The sequence below is a fragment of the Gobius niger genome, assembly GCF_951799975.1.
Source record: "Gobius niger genome assembly, chromosome: 3".
In the NCBI taxonomy this organism is placed as follows: domain Eukaryota; kingdom Metazoa; phylum Chordata; class Actinopteri; order Gobiiformes; family Gobiidae; genus Gobius; species Gobius niger.
In genome coordinates, this window is record NC_136854.1 from 18397316 (window position 1) to 18420298 (window position 22983).

At 41.4% G+C, this 22983-nt stretch overlaps 1 protein-coding gene across 1 annotated transcript; it reads left to right on the forward strand.

Annotated features, from left to right (window-relative positions):
* Positions 1–2314: 2314 nt before the first annotated feature.
* tbc1d9 (TBC1 domain family, member 9 (with GRAM domain)) lies at positions 2315–22682 on the forward strand. Its single transcript, XM_079553879.1, has 21 exons — positions 2315–2951; positions 8593–8703; positions 9549–9667; positions 9768–9996; positions 10573–10834; positions 11509–11716; positions 12625–12831; positions 12917–13081; positions 13887–14037; positions 15188–15402; positions 15559–15676; positions 16129–16414; positions 18361–18490; positions 18567–18665; positions 18752–18820; positions 19347–19587; positions 19666–19731; positions 19870–19956; positions 20433–20501; positions 20702–20805; positions 20882–22682. Exons 1-21 carry the CDS (start codon positions 2831–2833, stop codon positions 21623–21625), a joined length of 3801 nt encoding a protein of 1266 aa, XP_079410005.1. The 5' UTR covers positions 2315–2830; the 3' UTR covers positions 21626–22682.
* Positions 22683–22983: the final 301 nt, after the last annotated feature.

The following is a 22983-nucleotide window of genomic DNA, read 5'->3' on the forward strand; positions in this document are numbered from 1 at the left end:
TCGCCACAGGAAATGCTCTTACTGCAGTGGGTGATCAAAGAATGGATTTGGATGAGAACCTATGGATGGAGACGAGCTGGAGACGTACCAACTCCCGGTGAAGTTAGAGTCATGTCTTAGGAGAGGAGAGCCGCTCACAGCAAAAGCACATGTTTGTTTGTACATTTATGAGGTATTTTGCAATCATCACAATATCTAGATGCTTGTTTTTCAATTTTATATATGTGGTAAAATTCTATGTGGTGTGGCTTTAACTTCAAACTAGTTCACGAGGCATTAAAATAAGTCAACTCAGGGAATATGTCAATCTTTCCATTGTCCAAGCTTTTAACTATCCACTGTATATGATTTGTTACAAGGATCTTAAGTGTGATGAATGCCATTGCATTGGGAGTCCTCCGTCTCAGGCCCAAACCAGCTGGGATACACTCCAGTCTGACAGGTAAGGAATAACCAAAACAATAGGCCTATGTTAGTTCAGGCTTTCCTGAAATTATCCGTCGTAGTGCAGATTTTCAAACGCCGTCACCTGGACCGGGTTGGTTGAGCTGAGGGCATTTCGCTTCTATGTTCAGAACCTTCTCACTATTGTCAATGCATAAGACTGACTCAACACACAAACTACAGGTCTATTTAAACCACCACAATCCAGTCGACACTATTTGAAAATCTCTATAGCCAAAACAATTGTCATGTTGTACTTTAATACTAAACTAATTTCTCATACCACAAATCTTAAGAGGGGACATTCCCACTGAACTGTGAATCACTTATACTTTCACACTTGATGCCTAGGAAATCCAAACACGTCATCTGGTCTTTTGGGGATTTTTTTTATAATTTGGTAAAGCCACCAGTCAAAGCTGAGAGTATTGTACATAGGTCTCCGTGTGTGTATAGTAGGCCTTAATTCTGGCCATATACAGTAGTATGTTCTAACGGGCCAGCAGAACAGTCAAGTGGACCACAAGCATGTTTTTACATAACAAAGTACAAACTTACAACTACTTGTAAGAGTTTAATGTTTTGTTATACACATCAAACTATAGCCTATGTTAAAGGTTAGATAATACAATGTTTTTGTTATGGGAAGCAGGGCGGAAGAACCCAAGAAGGAACTGAAAACTGCATGTGAAATGGGGATGTGAGACAAGGAACAAAATACTGGAACAGGGTGTCTTTATTTCCCTGTTATAGCTCCACAAATGTACAACTTATATAACAGTAGACTTCATTGGAACATGTGAATACTAAGAAATGATTTTCCAGTTATAGGTGAAAACCAGAAATAGGTCAAACGTTATAGTTGCACCTACAGCTTTTTTTATGTTTGCGTAAATGCTAGATGTCACATGTAAAATAACCTAATAATAACCTAACGCCGTTCAAATGTTCAAAACCCAATAATGCAATGCTTTCGCTGTATTAAAATGCTATGGTAAGGTCAGAGTTTGCCCACTATAATGTCATTCCACCCCCCACCCACCAGCAGCAAGTTTGATTGTTTCCTAAACAAACAATCAAAACCCATGTGGTTTTTTTGTTCATGTTCCAAATGTAAATAGGCCAAATGTGGAGGTCTATTTGGTTTCGGTTAAATCTATGGTTTGAACCGAGGGGAAAGTCTGTAAACACTTGTGCCTGATCATCTTTATGTCACCTGAGTCATATCTGTGCACCAGCGGTCTCAACTCTTCCCACATCCTGTTTTGGAGCAGAAACAGAGCAGGAAACCAAGCTTTATATTGTTGTTTGGCCATGTTTACAAGTAATTTAGGGGGATTTTAACTGGTCCCCCTGTGTCCTGATGCACTTTCAGTTCATGACGTCTGTATATGGTTGTATGTGTCTCCATTTACTGTTTTTATGACCAGAGAGCAGTGAACAGAATTGCCCATTGGGATGAATAAAGTTGTTTTGATTTGATGTGATTTGATTTGAATTTAATCATGCCATGAAATGGAGCCGTGCAGAAAGTATTTACTAAAATAAAGTGGCTATATAAATAGGGAAAACTTGATAATTTGGGACATTTTTGTAATTGCCATTTGCGTATGCTGTCCCAAATTACCTGGTGTCCCAAAATGACCTGATATAGGCTGCAAAGAAACGAACCAAGGCTATAGAAATCTAGGAGTAAAACGCCTAAATAAATATCACCCGGTTGCTCAAGACCCTTTAGGACCTGCCCTTTTGGAACGCTGATAAGTGCTATTTGGAGAAAGTGTTTGCTGTTAGTTGTTTATTCAGGTAACTCAAGTCATTCATGTTTTCTTCCCCTGCCTCCACCTCTCCAAGTGACGTTACGCTGCGTGACGCGCTGCGCAGAGCGTGCGGCATTGACAGCGGAGGAGGAGAAGGAGGAGAGGAGAGCAGCAGCGTTTCTGTTTTACTGTAAAACTATCACCTTTTTGTTTTAAAGCACCGCGAGGCACCGCGATCAGCTGGACCCACAGCCTCCGCTGTTGCAGAATAGCGCCGTGTGCGTCGCAGAACGACGTCCCCCTCGTCTGGGAGCGACACCTGCCTCGGAGGCTTGGAGCAGGGAAAACAAAGACAGCTGTGGACGGGAGAACGCTCTCCGTAGATATTCGTGATTATTCAAAAACGGTGAAGAAGAAGATAAGTGTTCTCCTCTGCTCTCGTTCAGAGTGAGGTGTGGACTGCCACGGGCCTGCTGCCTCGGACGGACAGAGGGTTAATTATAGCAACTCTGCCTGTGCGTCTGGTTATCCAACCACATTCAGGTTGGAGCGAAGCAACGGGCCTCCATCAGCGTCCAACAATCACCGCTCTGTGTGTTCAATGACACCCTGAAAACAGCAGCACTATGTGGGTCAGTCCCGAAGACGTGTTACTGGCAGGCGCCTTGTGGGTCACCGAGCGAGCCAATCCGTATTTCATCCTCCAGAAGCGGAAGGGCCACGGAGATGGAGGCGGTGGACTTGCCGGTGAGTAGCACAAGCATATACAGACTTTTGGAAATCCACGTCCCACTGTAATAAACGTGTAATAAAGTCATGCATGGACAACCGTGTGATGTGTTCAGTCAGCCGTCGCAGGTGGCCTTTCCCCCGGATAGCCTACGTGAGAGTGTGATAGCCTGCTGAACAATTCATTAGGCTGTCTCTTTGAATTCAACCTGTGATTCATAGATGCAACATTGATTGTTAGTGTAGCCCTACCAGAGCGCATAATAAGTCTGTAATGAAAACTTTCATAAAACATTCATAATAAAGGGAAGTGAAGACTTGAGGATACAATACTGTGTGCCTCAGCAGGTTTATAAATCTAAAGTCTTTGCAGTCCTCACATTTTGCTTTTTGAAGCTGGTCAGGCTGACTTGACCAAGAATCTGCATAAAACTTTAAACTGAAGTGTCACAATAAAGCAGTCAAGTATTGCCCATGTTACTTGTTGATCGTTAACTGTTCTGAAAAGTTAATGTTTTCCCAAAGTGAAAAAAAAAAACGTATATTGTAAAAGTTTCCTATTCCAACTGTATTTATGTATCTGCTCCGGGACTGAGGGTGCAGGGAGGGAGAGCACACAGCCCTCTGGTGTTGCACTCAGTGGCTGAACAAGAGCGCTATTCTTTAACCACAGAGTCTGGAAAGGGGGTTTGTGGGGTCAAAGAAAAATATCGGCTATAACTAATTGCAATTTTATTCTACAAATTAATAATTCAGAGCAAGTCATATAGAGAATTGCAGCCTTTGCTATTTGCTAACTGCAACTATTAATGTTGCAAGTTGAATTTGCTTGTTCTTGCTTGCTATTACTATTTTTTGCAGTTATTTGGCCTGAATTGGAAAGGGAGAGGTTGGATAATCAATTGTAAAGTGCTGTATTTCATTACAATTTCGATACACATTGAGTATTCCAGACAATTAAATGCTGCTGTCGGGTCTACAGAGGACTGGAATCATTGTTAGTCAGCACAAAAATGTGTTCTCAGAAAGAGGTTGTATTACCCGGTTTTATTATTGAATCACTTTAAAGTAGATCGACAGTGTTGGGTAATTTTGCCTTTTATATTTAAAAACAAATGCAGATGTGGACCAGATAACTTGAGTGCTGATATCGGATTGCCTGTAAAGTAATCGGAACATAAACAGCTTCATGGCTAACGTCCAAGCCCTCCAGTGTTGTCTGCTGCATCCATTTTTGTCAAAAGTTGCAAATGCATTCTGCTCAAATGTACGGGCATGCTCAGGCTCCAAGCTGATACATGGGGATAATAGTTAATCAGAGCCAATCATACTGTGTGATGCAGTGCTGGGCGGTGATGTCATGTAGATCCGGGTCCTGCTGCTGAGTGGAAGAAGAGTGCCAGCTGGCTCTCAGCGCCTGCATTCGCTCTGGCATTGTGCACAGTAACAGCCTGATCTAAGGAAACTTGAAACTGTGGGAATCGGTGGACCCTCCAACATGGCTCCTTCTTTCTCGAAAGCAGTGTCCCACAGGGTTTTGTTATGCATCACTGGTGTCTTAACACAGATGGGGGGTAAAACCAGACTGACTGGTTTTCTATTGGCTTCTTGTCTTCAGGCCTAAGCCTCAACAGTTTTGAGGAGAAAGTTGCTGTTTAAACCATGTATGTGTTCATGCATTAAGTTGGCTTGTTGCCTTACAAGTGTATTGATAAGGGTCAGCCTTGTAGCTATTATTATAAAGACAGGCTCCCCTATTGCTTTTATTCTCTAGTTCAACATCTAACTGAAGAACTGTTCTACTATAGGCCACATGCATGCAGCTCTTATGTAACATATATATTCCACATCCATTTCTCATTGCCTTGATACATTGTACCTAACTAAATTAAGTACAATGTATTCTGCTTTGTAACAATCTGTAATAACTCACACTAATGTAGTAGCCTCATATGTTTATGTTTAGAAAAAGCCCCATTAGCCTCAGAAGGGCACTGCCTCAGCTACATATTGTGACAATGTGGTATAAGTGTCTTGCTCATGGACACAAAAAGCACCTACTTTCCAAATGTGAGGGGAAAACCTACCAAACTGCTGTCCCATTGTCTTACACTCAGGCTCACCGTGTTCATATGACCTTTGGTGTGTGGTATTCACCCACAATTAGCTGTTTAGGTCGAAAGGAAGTGAAAATAGATGTATTGTTTGCAAAAACAAGCCGTATACATTTGTTCCCAGCTTGTTTGTCCGTGCTTCTTGCACCCACACATCAGTGAAAGGAAACAGTAAACACAGAGGTGTGAACCTGGAGCGTGCTTTACCACAGAGCCGTTTGATGTGCTGTAAAAACACTGGTGCGTGCTGCCTGTGGTGATTTTACTGTTTGCAGTAAAAATGAGTCTTGTTGATTAATTTCCTTTGTGCATTTATTAGTAAGGAGTTCAAATTGGTTGAACCTGTTGTTTTCTTCATCTCATATTTAGATTCTGCAGTTCATTGCTGATCCGTCCAAAGACAACAGTAGACTTTTCTAGGCCTAATGATTATTTGCTTGAGAAAGTTTTAACATTCCTTCCTCTTTTTTCAGCTTTGGCTCGACTCTTTGGTCATAAATGTAAACAAATTGCTAGTAGTCAACTCTGCCGCTTTGCAAGACTATGTGTGCTTTATGCTAACCTCGGTCGTTTTTATAGCCTATGCAAGCCTTACAGAGTTTATGCCAGGGTGCTGTTAACCTACTTTATTTTATGCTAACTATTGTATTGTAGTTAAGACTGCCTGTCAATGTCCGCTGTAGTCTATGACGCCTACTTCACACTATGACGCCTACTTCACACCATTCAAACTACTGTGAATATATTTATAACCTACATAATCTATGCTTATAATAGTGTAATGTCTTTTGTATTCCTTCTGGCCCTGACGCTTTACTTTAGACAGGACAGCAGAGTGTGAAAAGGAGACAAGAAGAAGGCATCCAGTTTAAACTACCTCACTCTATGTAAAATATAAAATCTAGTCCCAAACCTTCAGTGGTCTTGTCTGCCAGTTCCAACCCATGCACTTCCTGTGTCAAACCTCACCTCACCCCAACATGAGAGTCATTTGAAAACCAGAGTAACAAAAGCTTTTCATGAATGTCCCACCCCACCATCCGTCTAGTCTTTTGGCAACGGAGAGTCGCATTCACTTCTTACATGTGGTCAGCCTGTGAACTACTGCCTGATAATTGGTCACAGCTGTTTAACTTTGTTTTTTCTATTGTTACGATGAAATTCACACTTGTCTCTTTGTTTCCTACACAGTGACTCCAAACAATGTCCCATTCTAATTGCCCAATTAGCCTCGGCTCCCTACACAGCCACCATGCATGAAGTCAATTTAGCATTATATTGCGACTTTAAAAGACCCAACAGTGGTCCTATCTGCTAGACACAGGGTCTCTCCTATGGTTGAATGAGCATGAAAATAAAGGATCACATGCTTAGCAGCTAGACTCTCACACTGTGCACATCTCAACTCAAAAGCAAAAACAGCACAGATTATATGAGAGTTGGTTTTCGTTTAGAAAGACTTCTCCGTTCGCCATACGTCCCCTCTGCTTATGACTCATTGTTTGGGATCTGTTGAGCTTCTTCCAGCCTAAAAATAGCTACAACTGCCGACAGTAAATGCAAGAGGGAACTTGGTGAAAATGCTTGTAACATACCTACTAACCCTGTTATTGTTAAACATACAGAAAGTCAAAATAAAATTAAAAATTCTGGGCTCAAAATAGGACAGTACTTATACCGAGAGAAATAAAAAATAGTGTGCGTGACAATTTGTTATTGTAGGGTTAGCTAGCGCTAGAACTTCAGGCAGTTGTTCCCATGAATGTTGATACATTGTTTTGATTGTCATCTGCTATTAGTGTCTTATCGTGTTATTGGATTTTCTGTAAACATCAACCTTCCAGGGGCTCTGCAGATGGAAATTAGCTCAATGTGTTTAAATGTTCATTAATATGCATTGTTCCCCATTTATTATAAAATAGATTATGTGCAATACACAATTCTGTGCAATACAATAAATTGATTTGTGGTGTCAAATTACATAGTGATTTAGTCAAAATGGTGTGGTCCAGTCCCTCCGAGAGAGACATTGAGAAACTGCTGTTAGTGCAAAATAAGGCGGGACGTCATGCACTGAAGTGCTCAAAATATACAAATATTCAAAGCATGCACCAAACTTTCGGCTGGACATTGATGAAGAATACACTACATTTTGCCCTTCTTTGCTTCTTTCTAAAGATTCTTGTGTTAAAACTCCCTAAGGTTTTGTATGATGTACTTGTATTCAGTTGTTGTAAGCTCAACACAAGACACGCAGTAAATGGTCATTTTACTCTTCCATCATGTAACACTCAGACTGGGCAGAAAGTTGCTCAGAGGAATGAAATCCTGGAACTCTGCCTAAAGACATTTCTAACATTGCAGACATACACATTTTTTAAAAGACTGTTGACCCACTGCAACAAATGAAATATGTTGTAATTGTGTATTTATGTTTTTATGTTGTTTTATAACAAGTGATCTGAGATCATTGTATGAAAATGTGATTTTATAATCTGGACCCCAGGAAGACTAGCCATTGTCAAGGCAATGGCTAATGGGGATCTTAATAAACAAAACCAAAACAAAACCAGACTAAATCGTGGTCAAAACAAGGCTAAAATAGAACCAAAAACAAAAATGATCCCTTTAATGTTATAATACATTTTTATTTGCGTCTGTATTTGTAAAAGAAATGTGGCCTTATAGTTTTTGGAACATATTACAGCTTCTTTAAGCAAAGTTAATATTGTGTCCCCTTATATTGGATCCCAATCATTTGGCTATGCATTGTACTGCCCTAGTTTAAATTCATATTTTACTCATGGGTGGTGAGGATCCCGAAGCAAAGGTATACTGTACCATACTTCATTTACAAATGTAAGTATTTATGCTGTTTATCCTGTTAAAGTAAGTGCAGCAACTGTATTGTTGCTTGTTTAACAGTCGTATGCAGAGTCGCATCTAGAGCAAATGGAAAAAAGCTGTGTCTAATGGATCTGTTCAAGTTTTTAAATGAACAAAGCAAACACTATACATCACAAGACTTTTATTACTAGCAGACCAACAGGCGATGCGACATTGGACCTATTAACTGAAGATGGATGGATGCTCTGAGATGAGCATTACATTAGAACATTTTATATAATCCATATCAGCAACATTTTCCTCAAAGACTTGGATGTTTTCGAGGAAAGACAATAAATCTACACGTAACACATTGGAATTATATGTGTGTTTCCTTTCACATGTGATGTTGTCGGGTCTAACTTGGGCTGCACAATTGTAGTGTTGCGATTGTACTTAGATGTATGTTTTGAACTCAAGATTCAGTTAATATTGCACATTTTCAAACATCGTCGACTGGACTTGGTTGATTGAGTTTAAGGGGGTTTCGGTTCGATCTCACTCTTGTGGTCAAATGTCAGGCTAAACACACAACACACTCCTGACTCCAAACAAATTCTTTCTCTTCTTTACTCCTCTCTCAATCCACCAGTCTGAACTTTAAAGTTGGGAGGGTTTATCCATTCAAAACCTCATATCGACAATATTTTTCCCTGCAGGCTTACTGGTTGGGACCCTGGATGTCGTGCTGGACTCGAGCGCCCGAATGGCCCCTTACCGAATCCTGTACCAGACTCCTGACTCTTTAGGCTACTGGATCATTGCCCATGGTATGTGACCTTTAACCTTGAACTGAAATTTTCCCCCAGTTCTTTCTTGAATTATATAACCTCGAGATGAAATAGTGTGCGATTAGGTCAGAGGATTTGGGTTACCCCTTCACATGGTCTAATATCCTGCCTTTGCACGTTAGCGACTAAATACTGAGCGTTACGTCACGCCTTAGTGGTTTTGAAGGGGAGTATTACTGAAAGGGGGGCGCAAAATCAATACTTCATTTTGACTGGATTGAACAGCCAGTTTTTACTGAGCTTTTGCTAATCTAACCAGACAACATTTACCACCAGCATGTATTAGAAAACATGGAGAGAGCGCAGTATGCAGTAGTTAGGACTACACAATGACTTCAACAAGCGCCAGACCCTTATTGATTCTTTCTTTCTTTTTCATTGTAGTGCATCTGGATACTAAAAAAAGATTTCTATCACAGTTATCAATTCTATCTGCTTGATTTATCCTTGTGTGACTTGCACTAACAAAAGCCAGACCCTACTAATTCCCCCAGTTGGACTCCCTCCAGAGAAGGGAGCCGTCTGCAACTGGAGATGCACAAGAAATGTCTAACAACACACTCATCTCACACTCAGTATAGGCCTGCCTGCTGCTCTGCGGAAGATAATGGTTCACTGTGAAAGCTATTATTGCAATCACTTTCTCCAGCGGCTGCAGGAATTGCCTTTTTGCTCGGTACTGCCTGATACCAGTAATGCTTTTACGAAATGGCCTTAGAAACGATGAATATAAACAATGAACAATCTATGGGCTGAACGTGTAAATATAACTTTTTTTGTTCTTGACACATCACACCCATATAGATATTTTGCAAATTTTGCAGGAACGTCCCGGAAGGAGATCACTGAGCACTGGGAGTGGCTGGAGCACAACCTGCTGCAGACTCTGTCCATCTTTGAGAACGAGAATGACATCACCACGTTTGTCAAGGGAAAGGTTCAGGTAAACACAGCTCAATTCCAGCCCTGGCGTGTGCATTCTATTGCTGTGTTCCTGGGCAGACATTCCACTCCAATGTTCACCTTTTTTTTTCCATTTCCAGGGCATCATAGCAGAGTACAACAAGAACCACGACGTCAAAGAAGATGACGACACCGATAAGTTCAAAGAGGCCAGTGCCAAGTTCCGTAAGCTGTTTGGGATGCCCGAGGAGGAGAAGCTGGTCAACTACTACTCCTGCAGCTTCTGGAAGGGCAAAGTGCCACGACAGGGCTGGCTCTACCTCAGCATCAACCACCTCTGCTTCTACTCCTACCTGCTCGGCAAAGAAGGTTCGTTTGGCTATCACACACTGGTTTGCATTGTGCATTAGTTTGGCTATCACAGGTATAAGCTTTCCGTAATCTTTTCAACTGAAAAAGTGGAACAAATATCAGTAGTACTCTTACCTCAAAATAGTACTGAAAATTATTTAGATTTCAATATTTAGAGTGACACTCACAGCCCACAGCAGCTTCAGGTACTTGGATTGCTTTTACTTTTGCTCCTCCGACCAAAGCCATTGCTATTACTCCAACGTAACACAAGACAGTGTGGAGTTCTTCTTCATGGAGTCTTTATTTAGACCTGTGACAAAATCCAAAACTGTCAAAATGATTTCTCATCTGTAGCAAGTATTGCTTCAAATAAAAAAACATGAAAAGTAGCCTATATTTTTTTCATTGCTAAAAATGGGCTGTTAAAGTTTCATTTCCTTGTACTGTGTATGTATCTTTTTAACTGTTTTATCTGCATATTTTACAAGCTGGTCAGTATGTTGCTGACCACCTCAGACTGATTTGACCTCTTATATTTTGTCCAGTTCGTATTGTACAAAACATGCTGATAGTTTTTGTTCTCTAAATCAGCCAAACTGGTGGTGCGTTGGGCGGACATCACCCAGCTGGAGAAAAGTGCCACCCTCCTTCTCCCCGACGTGATCAAAGTGAGCACCCGCTGCAGCGAGCACCTCTTCTCTGTTTTCCTCAACATCAATGAGACTTTCAAGCTCGCCGAGCAGCTGGCTAACATCGCCATGAGGCAACTCCTGGACAACAAAGGCTTCGAACAGGACCGCTCCCTGCCCAAACTCAAGAAGAAGTCTCCTAAGAAAGTCTCCGCGCTCAAGAGGTAGGAACAAACCTGCACTCACCATCTGACTGAGCAGAATTACACAGATGGTTCATGGTTCCTGTTAGAGGAAAGACTAAACAAACCATTAAGTTATTGTGACAGTAAAAGGCTTGAAATTAATATTTTGTTCATTTAGATTTAATCAGTAGGGATGTGTCTTGGCTGACTTGATGTTTTTGTTTTGTTTTGCAAAGCAAGAGTTATTTTGGTCTAAATGTGTTGATTATGCGCTTGATCTTTAGCAAAACCTCTCAAGGCGGTATAATCTCCACTCTTACATAACATGTTCACACACGCAGCTCTCTGTGTGCAAGTCAAGTCATAATTCCTATTTGTACTCTTGAACATAACAGAACTTGAGGATCACTATTGCATGTACCTGTCCATTTAAGAAAAGACTTTTATTGTCATTACATCCGCATGAAACATACAAAGAAATTTAAATAGTACTACCCTCAAGCCCTTGGTATAATATGTCAGCAGTATTTACAAGATATACGCAGTTCTGTGTCCTTGAATCACCCCTCATTCTGAAGGCTATGTGGGTGTGATGAGTGGAGTAAATGTTTTTATTGGAGGGGAGAGGGGCACTGATGATCTTCTCAGCTGCTCTCCCTCTGGAGGCTCCGATGGTCTGAAATGCATGTTACTAATGCATTGTAATGTTTTAGGGACCTGGATGCTAGAGCGAAGAGCGAGCGTTACCGGGCCCTGTTTCGTTTGCCTAAAGATGAGAAGTTGGATGGACACACAGATTGCACCCTGTGGACTCCATTTAACAAGATGCACATCCTGGGACAGATGTTTGTCTCCACTAACTACATCTGCTTCATGAGCAAAGAGGAGAGCCTGTGTAGCCTCATCATCCCACTCCGAGAGGTATCTTTTTTTGTGCCTTTTTTGGTAAAAAAAAAAAGTAAGATCAAGGTTGGGGTTTCTAGGATCTGCTGTCTTGTTCTTCTAACATATCTCCTGCTTAGGTCTGTTAAGGGTAGTTAGCAGTGGTGGAAAGTAACAAGTAAAAAGTACAATAACAGTACATAGTACACACATAAAAGTTCAAATTATAGGTACTTTTACTTTACTATGTACTTTTACTTCACTACATTTTAGATCCCGTATCTGTACTTACTCCACTACGTTTTTAAATGTATGTCATGTATGTATGTATTTTTAAATGTCACTTTTCAAAGTGACCTCTCTACGATGAACTGGTTTAGTCCCAGTTTAGACTTGGTTTAGTGGTTTACACATTTAGATTTGGTTTAGACCTGGTTTAGTTCCTGTTTTTGACTTGGTTTAGTTCCTGGTTTAGACCTGGTTTAGTTCCTGGTTTAGACCTGGTTTAGTTCCTGTTTTTGCCCTGGTTTAGTTCCTGTTTTTGACCTGGTTTAGTTCCTGTTTTTGACCTGGTTTAGTTCCTGGTTTTGACCTGGTTAAGTGGTTTACTTGTTTAGACCTGGTTTGATTCAAATTATAAAAAAAATCCTGCCCATTAAACTCTTAAATACTTTTACTTTTTACTTATAAAGTGCATTTCACAATGAATGCTTTTTTATCAGATACTTTTACTTGAGTACATTTTTGGTCCTGTATCTGCACTTTTACTGAAGTAAGAATATTGGGTACTTCTTCCACCACTGGTAGTTAGTCATTATACCTTTGGCGGGGCTTGCATAGGACAGAAAGCTCACAGCTGACAGATACAGCCGTTCACTGTCTAATGATTCATCCACTTGAGGCGATTTTTGAGTCAGCCTTTTCCGATAATACCGTGTGACTCACAGGTGACCATTGTGGAAAAAGCGGACAGCTCTAACGTACTGCCCAGCCCCTTGTCCATCAGCACCAAGAACCGCATGACGTTCCTGTTTGCCAACCTGAAAGACCGAGACTTCCTGGTTCAGCGGATCTCCGACTTCCTGCAGCAGACCACATCGAAGATCTACCTGGAGAAGGAGCTGACCAGCAGCCTCAACAGCTCAGACGACGAGGTATAGCTCAATCCAAATCGGCCGTTTTTGCATTATTTTTCCACATTCTCGTGGCTAAAATGCTGCACTTGTATGTCTGACCTAGGTTTACTCGCAACATGGCTCGCTCCCGTCCAGCAGTCCTCAGCCCAGTCTGGGTTCGGACAGCGAGAGGACGTTTAACCTGAATGACAGCAGCGTGCCCACAGCCACACAGGCGCTCATGACCATGTACCGCCGCCGTTCCCCCGAGGAGTTCAACCCAAAGCTAGTGAGTTAGATCTATATACTCTATTATAGTTTTTGCAAAGTAAGAAAGATATTAGAAATAAGGTATCAGCAGACATAACTGCAGATTCCTGAATACTGTCAAACCTGCAGCCTCCTCTTTCATTCCATTTTGGCTGTGCAGTCTTCAGACCATCATCTTCATATCAGCTCTTGTGGAAAGCATTATGTAAATTAGGCAATGCAGAAAAGTGTCTCAAGTAACAACACGCTCATATTACGTTGTTTATAATGCCATGGATGTTGTTGACCTCATTTAAACTGCGCTGTATCCCGGCCCGGCACTTTGAAACACACACTCATCATGAGTAATGAACGCACTAATGCATGAAATATTAAACACACTGTTTAGTTGTTTGGCGTTTATTAGAAATGGAAGATATGTATGGTATGTGGCAATGGTCACAACATTAGCAGTTCTAAAATAGGTTCATTTAGGAGCAACATTGGTCCCTATAACAAAATATTAACAAGACCATACATGCACACATATATAGTATTTTTTCACTCATTGGAAAAGTACATACTCAGTACATCTACAAGTTTACCGAATTAATGGTAGTAAGTTAAAGCTGTAGCATTAGCTTATTTCAGTTTACTACACATCATTAAGTTTTAAAAAGTGGTCATCTAGCCTTTTCACCTTTCATCCAAGAGGATTTCTGAAGTTCTGTCCAGTCTTTTGGATTTAGACGAGGTCCATTTTGGAGAGCTACAGACAGAGAGCGCTTCCAAGACCTGCTGTTTGTGCTTTTTGATGTTGATTTTTTTGACTTCTCCTAATCCAGGCAAAGGAATTTCTGAAGGAGCAGGCGTGGAAGAACCACTTCACAGAGTATGGCCAGGGAGTGTGCATGTACCGAACGGAGAAGACCAAAGAGCTGGTTCTCAAAGGCATCCCCGAGAACATGCGAGGAGAGCTGTGGCTGCTGTTCTCTGGTGAGAGCACCCTGTGGCCAAGTCTCCACATCAGCACTTTGTAAACACACGCACCAAGCACATGACACTCGATTCACAATAACAGGAACTACTGTCTCGCCATGGAAATCTACCAATAAGATCGGGGGAATATATAGAGCTTGAGGACATGCTAACAAAAACGACAAAGATAGGGTCAGCCAAACAAGATCAAAAATGATATGAGTGCTCAGTGGAGGTAGAAAAGCACTCGACGGTAAATTAATAAACTGTAAATGTGGCTATTCATTGGCTCTTGTTATTCAAAATGCTTACACCCCCTTTTTTCTAATCTAGTTTGCCAAAAGAGATTCCAGTTGTTCTTGTTTACAGCTCACACACTTCGTCACCTGCACCTGATCTGTCTTGGCCCCGCCCTCTCTCTCCACTGACACACTTTTCACTTTGTTGTGTCAGCTACACTCAGCTGCTCCGTCCTGTCCCTTCACCTCAGGGCACGGATGCATATTTTGTTTTCAGGTCATAAAGAGTTTTTTTTTTTGATAGTGCAATTGTATGTACCTGTTTGTTGGCTTTCTCACCTGGGATGGGCCCAGTAAATAGGTCAAAGGTACGTGACTAAGTGATTCACGTGAATTTGTTTTGAAGATGACTAAACAGGGTTAATAGATACAGACTTGGCGCCAACCTGAGTCTAGCGGGATTCCAGTCTTTGTCCAAGGGAGTGCATGCCGAAAGTAATTGGAAAAAGCCTCAAAATAGTGACAAATCGCAAAGAAAACAAGGATTAAAATGTAGCAAAACAAAAATGTGACAAAAAAGTGACTAAAATGTGACAAAAGAAGACAAAAAATTGACAAAAGAGACAAAAAAGTGATTAAAATGTGACAAAAAATAGACAAAAATGTGATGAAAAAGAGACAAAAATGCAGTTGATTTAACGGTTCCGTATTTGGACACATTAGCATTAGTATTTTGTGCTGTTTTATACACACAGAAACAAGCAAAACTCCATCAGCTCTAATTACTGTGAATACAATACCCCTGGACCAGCCCTCTGTTGACACTGAAGGGTGTGAAACTGTTTAAATATTGGCAAGATGTGGTTAAAAGCAGGGGGAAAACTCAAACACAGCCATTAATAATGACAAACTGCTTCATTATGTTTTAGGGGCAATCAACGAGATGGCCACTCACCCTGGGTACTATGAGGATCTTGTTGAAAAGTCTATGGGTAAATACAACCTGGCCACAGAGGAGATCGAGAGGGACCTACATCGCTCCCTGCCTGAGCACCCGGCCTTCCAAAACGAGATGGGCATCGCTGCTCTGCGCCGGGTTCTCACTGCGTACGCGTTCAGGAACCCCAACATCGGATACTGTCAGGTAAATATGCTTTTCATCGGATTACATGCAAATCAGCAAGTGCTTTACGTTTTCGTCGCTATTTTTGCGCTTTTTTGATTTGGACAACTGGCCAAATATGCTCGGTTCAGGTGGGGGGTTAAGAGGTTAAAACTATATTTCTTATTTCTCAAACAGGCGATGAACATTGTGACGTCCGTGTTGCTGTTGTACGCCAAAGAGGAGGAGGCCTTCTGGTTGCTGGTGGCGCTGTGTGAGAGGATGCTGCCCGACTATTACAACACCAGAGTCGTGGGTCAGTCTGAACGTGTACACTAGTGACCATTGACGACTATTGTGGAGAATGAGAGCTTGTCTAGCCAGTGCTTGTCCGTAAATGTCTTGTGACCCACGGTCCATTGTTCAGGCTGTATGCGCTACATACAACTAGAAATAAGAGTCAGGTTGAACAAAATGACTTGACTTCCTTTATCAGGGTTAAGGCGGGTTTTGAAAAAGAAGAAAAAGTAATGTATTGTGGAATAATTAGGCCTACATTTGCACATGAAAATAAATACCTACATGTATGTTTTAGGCTCAGATGCTTAGTTAATATGTGTTTCAATGTTCAAAGCGCTCTAAAATATATTAATTACCAATAGTTTTATTGTCAAGTTGCCTGTTGTTTTCATTTCTCAACTACTAGGCGGTTAGAAATCTTCATTGTGTCCTGGTAAACTGACTATTTTACCGTTTCTCTTCTCCCAGGAGCACTAGTGGACCAGGGAGTCTTCGAGGAGCTAGCCCGGGAGCACGTGCCCCAGCTGTATGACTGTATGCAGGACCTGGGGGTCATCTCCACCATCTCCCTGTCCTGGTTCCTCACCCTCTTCCTGTCCGTCATGCCTTTCGAGAGCGCCGTGGTGGTGGTGGACTGTTTCTTCTACGACGGCATTAAGGTCATCTTTCAGCTGGCCCTCTCTGTGCTCCACGCAAACATCGACCAGCTGCTGGACTGCAAGGACGACGGGGAGGCTATGACAGTGCTGGGCAGGTAAGAAAGCAGGGAGCTGGAGTTCATCCTACCTGCAGCTGCTCATCATCTACCTGCACATGTAGCATTTAGGGATGGGACAATAAACAATAATATCTTTAATCGCGATAAAAAAAATCTGGCAATTAATCGGCAAATTTGTTAATAATCGTCATTATCGTGCTAGAAAATAATCGTTAAATTCATCATGTAGTGCAATGATTTACAACCAGCAACAATGACTTTCTATCGATTATGACCATGATATTATTATATGTTTATAATTTACTGCAATTGTTGTCAAAAGTTGAATTTGTTTAAATGTACTTTATTAGGTCTCACACAATACAACTTTTATAGGAGACAAATGAAGAGGAATATTTCGTTACCCAATTCTCAACATTGCTGTAAAATCTGGAGCTTCAGTGAATTTTTTTAAACCTTAGGCAAATCGTGACTCTAGATTTCATCATCATCCCTAGTAGCATTATTTATAGAAAGGGATGTAACATTGTTGTGAATAAAGTATTAAGAATGATAGCAAATGGGACTGTAGTTATTTATAGGGGGAGAGTCTTTGGCTTTTTAGACAGGACAGCATCGGGTGGGTGAAGAGAGGAGAGTGGCTCAGTGGTTAGAACTCTTGCTTAAGGTCCAGGGTCAAACTCTTGGGCCAGTGAGTAGTTTGTGTGTTCTCCCCGTGTCTAGATGCATTTTCTTTGGCTGTGCTGGTTTCCCCACCAACCCGTAGCGTCCATAAATAATAGGCTAAGTGTAAAGCTGAGTAATCCTGATCAAAACCTTCCAGAGGACCAATAAAAACAAACAAACAAACAGACAATCAGCCAATTCCCTAGAATCAGCTTCACACCACTGTGGACGGAGTATGTGCATCTGACAGTCAAAATTATTGACACCATAAACAGACATGACATCTACAATTAATATTCATTCAACCTGGAAGCTTTATTGTTTGATCACTGGTGGTGGTAGAGGATGAAGTGGGTGATGGCAGGGTGGTGACCGGTCGTGTGGTGGTTGTGGCTGGTCCTGGGTGTGGTGGGGGGTGGCGTGGCGGCAGGCCGGTGACGTAGTGAGGTTGTTGTGCAGGGGGCGCTGTGTCTTTCTTCCACTATATTGATATGTTGCCACATGACGGAAAACAGAGGGAAAATTGAAGTGATTGGCACATTTGGTTGGAGAGCGCAAGTTCAAGTATCGTACCTTTGGATGGTTGAAAACTACAAGTCAATGTGCATTACTGGAATAATGTTATAAAGAAAGAAGGAAAAAACAATAACAGAAGAAAAAAAAGTAAAACTAAACTATAAACAAATCGAACTTCTCAGATTGGTCACACTGACTGAAAGTGGCGTCCTGTCTCTTGTTGGAGGGAGATTTCTGTTTCACTGGCTCGGCGGCTTTGGTGCGTCGCTGGTGTGTGGTTGCGTTGTCGTCCTGCTGCAGCTGGGATTGGCTGGGATCATTGTGCTGACTGTTGCCATCAGGTTGTTGTGCATTGCCCTGCCACCGGCTCCATCAACATTAATGTAAAAATGATATTAACAGGGGTGGGGATTTATAAGTTATACTTCCTCCCACTCCTTTTCGAGTTTATGTACAGCATTATGTATATATGCAACTATATATGTCATGAATGCATGTTAAAATGTCGCAAAAGCTGCACATGTTAATGTAAAAAATGGTGTAAAAAAAAGTATATATATTGTACATTGAACTCGGAATAAACAATCAATCACAAGTCAGAGGTGAACAGGGAATGCGAAGAGAAGGGGCTTAAATGTAGGATCCTAGACAATGACAATGGCTTCTGTGATGGAGGGAGAGCTGGAGATGAGGTGATGATTGGATGATGATGGATGGTAGGTAACGCTGCTAAAAGGTCTTCCAGGTTGAATTTATGTTGAAGCTTAATTTGTAAAATCCATGATTCTTTTTTTTGGTAGGTATTTGGACAGCGTGACCAACAAGGACAGCACTCTCCCTCCCATCCCTCACTTACACTCCTTATTGACGGACAATGGAGAGCCACATCCAGAGGTGGACATCTTCAAACTCGTCCGCAACTCCTATGAGGTACTTTAGCTGACCATGGACAAAGTTTTGTAGGTGTTTGAAATTAGTCTGTAACATAAATGATGTATTTTGACAGAAATTTGGCTTGATCCGCGCTGACGTGATAGAGCAGATGCGTTTCAAACAGAGGCTGAGGGTTATCCAGACCATTGAGGACACAACTAAACGCAACGTGGTAAGAAACGTGCCCTTCATATTTGAGATTACAGTGTTTTATCTGTTACTGGTTTTGTGTTTACCTCTAATTCTCTCCTGTTTCAGGTTCGAACTATTGTTACTGAGACTGCCTTCAGCATCGATGAACTGGAAGAGCTTTACGTACTTTTCAAGGTAATTTCACCTGAATCATGCATCCACAGAGAGCCATTGGTTAGCAAGGGACACCGTTTTCAGGGGAACAGCCATCTGATTTTCATCATCTCTGTTTAATTTGCAACCTCATGCATACTGTATGAGAGTCCCGCTAATGAGTCGAATCATTCTTCAATGCAAAATGCCTTACAGTCGTTAGCCATACTGCTTTGTCATCGAAAACCTAACAAATTCTTAATTGCTTTTTTAGAGAGTTTCTACTTTGATTTATAATCCCTATTTACATGAAAAACACACCAAAAAAAGAATATACTTTTGAATGCAAGTGAATACGCAGAAAAGAAAACTTGTGGCTCAGTTGTCACCTACAGAAAAAAATCCAGGGCCACTCGTCCTGCCTTGACTCTTGACCCTTGATAGTTTGCCAAATATCTCTTCCTTTTTTTCTGTGGTGCTGCCTAATCAAATAGTTTGAAAGAATGCATGAGGAAGCCAGATTTCCTAATAGGCATATAGGTCTTTTTTTTTTTTTCATGTCTTCCAGGCGGAGCACCTGACCAGCTGTTACTGGGGCGGCAGCAGTAACCCCACCGAGCGGCACGACCCCAGCCTGCCCTACCTGGAGCAGTACCGCATCGACATGGAGCAGTTCAAGGGCCTCTTCACGCTGCTCTTCGCCTGGGCCAACGGGGCGCACTCCGACCCCCTGGCCGTGCGCTTCTTTCGCCTGCTGGATCACAACGGAGACGGTCTCATCAACTTCAGGGAGTTCATCACTGGCCTTGGTGAATAATCTTACATAAAAGAAGTCATCACGTGTGTTGATTTGAAATGATCTAAAATGGATGTTGGTGTTTCACAAGGTGTGCTGTGCCATGGGGACCTCACCGAGAAGCTGAAACTGCTCTACAAGTTGCATGTGCTGCCAGGTGGATATTATATTTAGAATGATTGAAACAGTCAGAGGGCAGCACTCGATTTGCTGCAGCGCTGATGAGCCGTTAGCAGACATTTTCAAATATTGATTTACATACAGTTTATAAATAGCCACTATTTTCTTTGTACAGAAATACCTAATGAACAGGATGAACCGGACTCTGCCTTTGAAGCCACACAGTACTTTTTTGAAGACATGACTCCAGAAACATCCATGAGTATGTTTTAACTATCTCGTCTTTTTTGTTCCTGTGTGTGGTGTTCTTGCAGTAGAACACTTTTCTATTTCAATCAATCAATAATTTAACACACTCATAATAACATCACTCACACCCAGTCATTTTGCAGTAAGAGGGATTTCATTGTTGTCAAAAGTCACGTTTGGCAGCAGGAAACCCAGCCTTATCAGCAGGCAGCCACAAAACCACAATAACAATGTAGTGTGAAAGTCTATTGCATCTGGTTATTTTCACTCTGATAAAATAGGGAATGTACACATACATTAGTTACCATTTACTGCTCAAGTCAATATTCTTGATATGGCACACATCCATGCCAATTAGTGATTCTATTCTGGGTTATTCTATTCATGCACTAGTTATAGAAAAGTGGAGCAGAAAATTAAGCATTGACAATGATACAGATCAAATGTAGCATGTAAATAATTATAGCCGTTTTTATTTTGTGAATTCAGGTCATGACTCCAGATGCAGGAGCGAGAAGGACGATGGCTTTGTCAGAGTCACTTTCAACAATGAGAAAGGTAAATGTATTTGTTTTTATTGTTGCACTCAAAGAGATTTTTTACTTTCCAGGGGTGGAAACAAACTGTATTATTTACAATACTTATTTTAATGCAGTACATTATTTAAATCAGCATTATGTGGTTATACTTGTGTGCACATACTATTGAAGTCAAAAAGTTTTTAAAGAAAAAGGGTTCCTGTTGTTTTCATTATACAGTGAAAAAACTGAACCCTCCTGACTACCGCCACTACCTGAAACTATGGAACCAGGAGTCTCGGTCCAAACTGGAAAACCCCAAAGACCTGCCCAAACTCAATCAGGTACAACTTCACTTTTTTTTTTCTCAATCCAAAAATGCGTTCAGAACAGTCATATATATTATGTTGTTCCTTCCAGAGCCAGTTCATCGAGCTTTGTAAAACACTGTACAGCATGTTCAGTGAGGATCTGGCAGAACAAGAGCTTTACCACGCCACGGCGACGGTCACCAGTCTGTTGTTGGAAATGGGCGAAGTGGGCAAACTCTTCTCCTCCGCTATAAGAATGGACCCAAGCACCCCAGGGAGCAAACTAGACCCCAGTGCCATGCAGGAGTCTGTCATAGGGGGTGCTGTTCTCATCCCATCCAACCTGGAGAACAAGATGCGTAATAATGAGGAGAAAGCAGAGGAGGGGGGGGAGACGCCGCCGATGCAAGACATCAAACTTGAAGACTCTTCCCCGAAAGACAACGGGACGTCCTCTGCCATGCTAATATCCGACGACGAGACCAAAGATGACACGTCCATGTCCTCCTACTCTGTCCTCAGCGCCGGGTCGCACGAAATGGACGACAAGCTGCAGTGTGAGGACATAGCGGACGACACAGTTCTGGTGAGGAGCGACAGCGGTTCCCACGGCAACAGGAGTCACATGGGGTCGCACCAGAGCGGATTACCGCACAGCACAAGCATCGACAAGGACTGGGCCATCACATTCGAGCAGTTCCTAGCGTCGGTACTGACCGAGCAGGCGCTAGTGCAATACTTTGAGAAGCCAGTGGAGGTGGCGGCGCGCATCATCAATGCCAAGAATGTGCAGAAAGTCGGCCGGGCGAATTCGCTATCCACAAGTGACTATGAGATCTCGCTTTCGGGGTGAAAAGACAGAGGCTTAACGCAAAGACTGCTGTATAAAGGGAAGAGGTGAAGACGGACTATACAAGGTGTACGATAGTTGGATTATAGTGACCAAAATGTTGATGGATATGTATTTTATCAGATGTGAAAGACTTTTATTCTGAGGCTCTTCAAGAGACGCCAAACTGAGAAGGAACAAACATACAACCCCAGAGTGTAAGCGTGTCGAAACGTCATGTAAACTATAACACTGTCACGCATAAGATTTGCAAATGTCCCAACCTATTTTTTTTTAACACTAGAGCATAACTCTTGGATCAGTTGATGAAGATGATCGACCAAGAAAAACATGATGATGGTAGCAACATTTTGCCAAAACGTAAAAAAAATTTGGTCTGGGTTCCATAAGCAGATATTTGCCCCATATTGACATGATTTAGATGTGTTGCTACTGCCAAGGAATTTGAAATGTATATTTTTCATTCACCACGTACTGTCCTTAAGAACATATGGTCATAGGAGATTTGCAAACGGCTGCCTTTTAAATTCAGCGGTGTTTTAACTTCTAATGGGTTTGTATATCATTTGCTCCAATGATCAGTGCCCACAGAAAGTAGCTGTACTTGATTTTACATTATGCATAGATGTTTAAAATTGTATCTTCTAGATCTCTAGGCTATGTATATGTAAATGTCCACGACAAAGGTATCACACCCAAATAGTAATATAATACTCACTGTACCTGTCTTAAAGCGTACATACAGTAAAATATTTGCATCGTCACGTTACGACTTGCTGCTATTTTTTAAACATCGTTCATTATTCGGTTGTCAGCTTGAAACAATGCTGTGATATCCTGGGTTCACTTCTGCATATTTCATTTGTTTACGCTAATCACACATTTTCAACACTGTTTTTTTTTTTTACTGTTTTCGTGGAAAAATATGTGAACTTTGCCCAATGACAAATACATTTCTTGAATTATAAGATATAGATTCTGCACTTTATGTTTACACTGTGACGCTATCCATTTTTTTTTAAAGGCTTTGTACGTCATTATACTATGTTGCTTATGTAAAGAATTTTTACATGTCCGTGTCATACCTGTACACCCAAATAAATTAAAAATGATTGTAAACTCACTACAGAACTTGAAAAGGCCTCAAGAGTTTCATTTACTCTCAGACTCTGCATTAAAATAGATATCAGTTAAAGTATGTCATATTGGAAGTCTAATACAATGTATACGGTACCACAGAATAAACTCTAGATGGATAAGAGAATTTGTTGCTGTAGCAAATGTGGCAACCTGATAAGCCAAATTGTAATTGAAAGTTAAAAAACAAAAAAGGACCAAACATTTCATGAAATAAAAGTAAA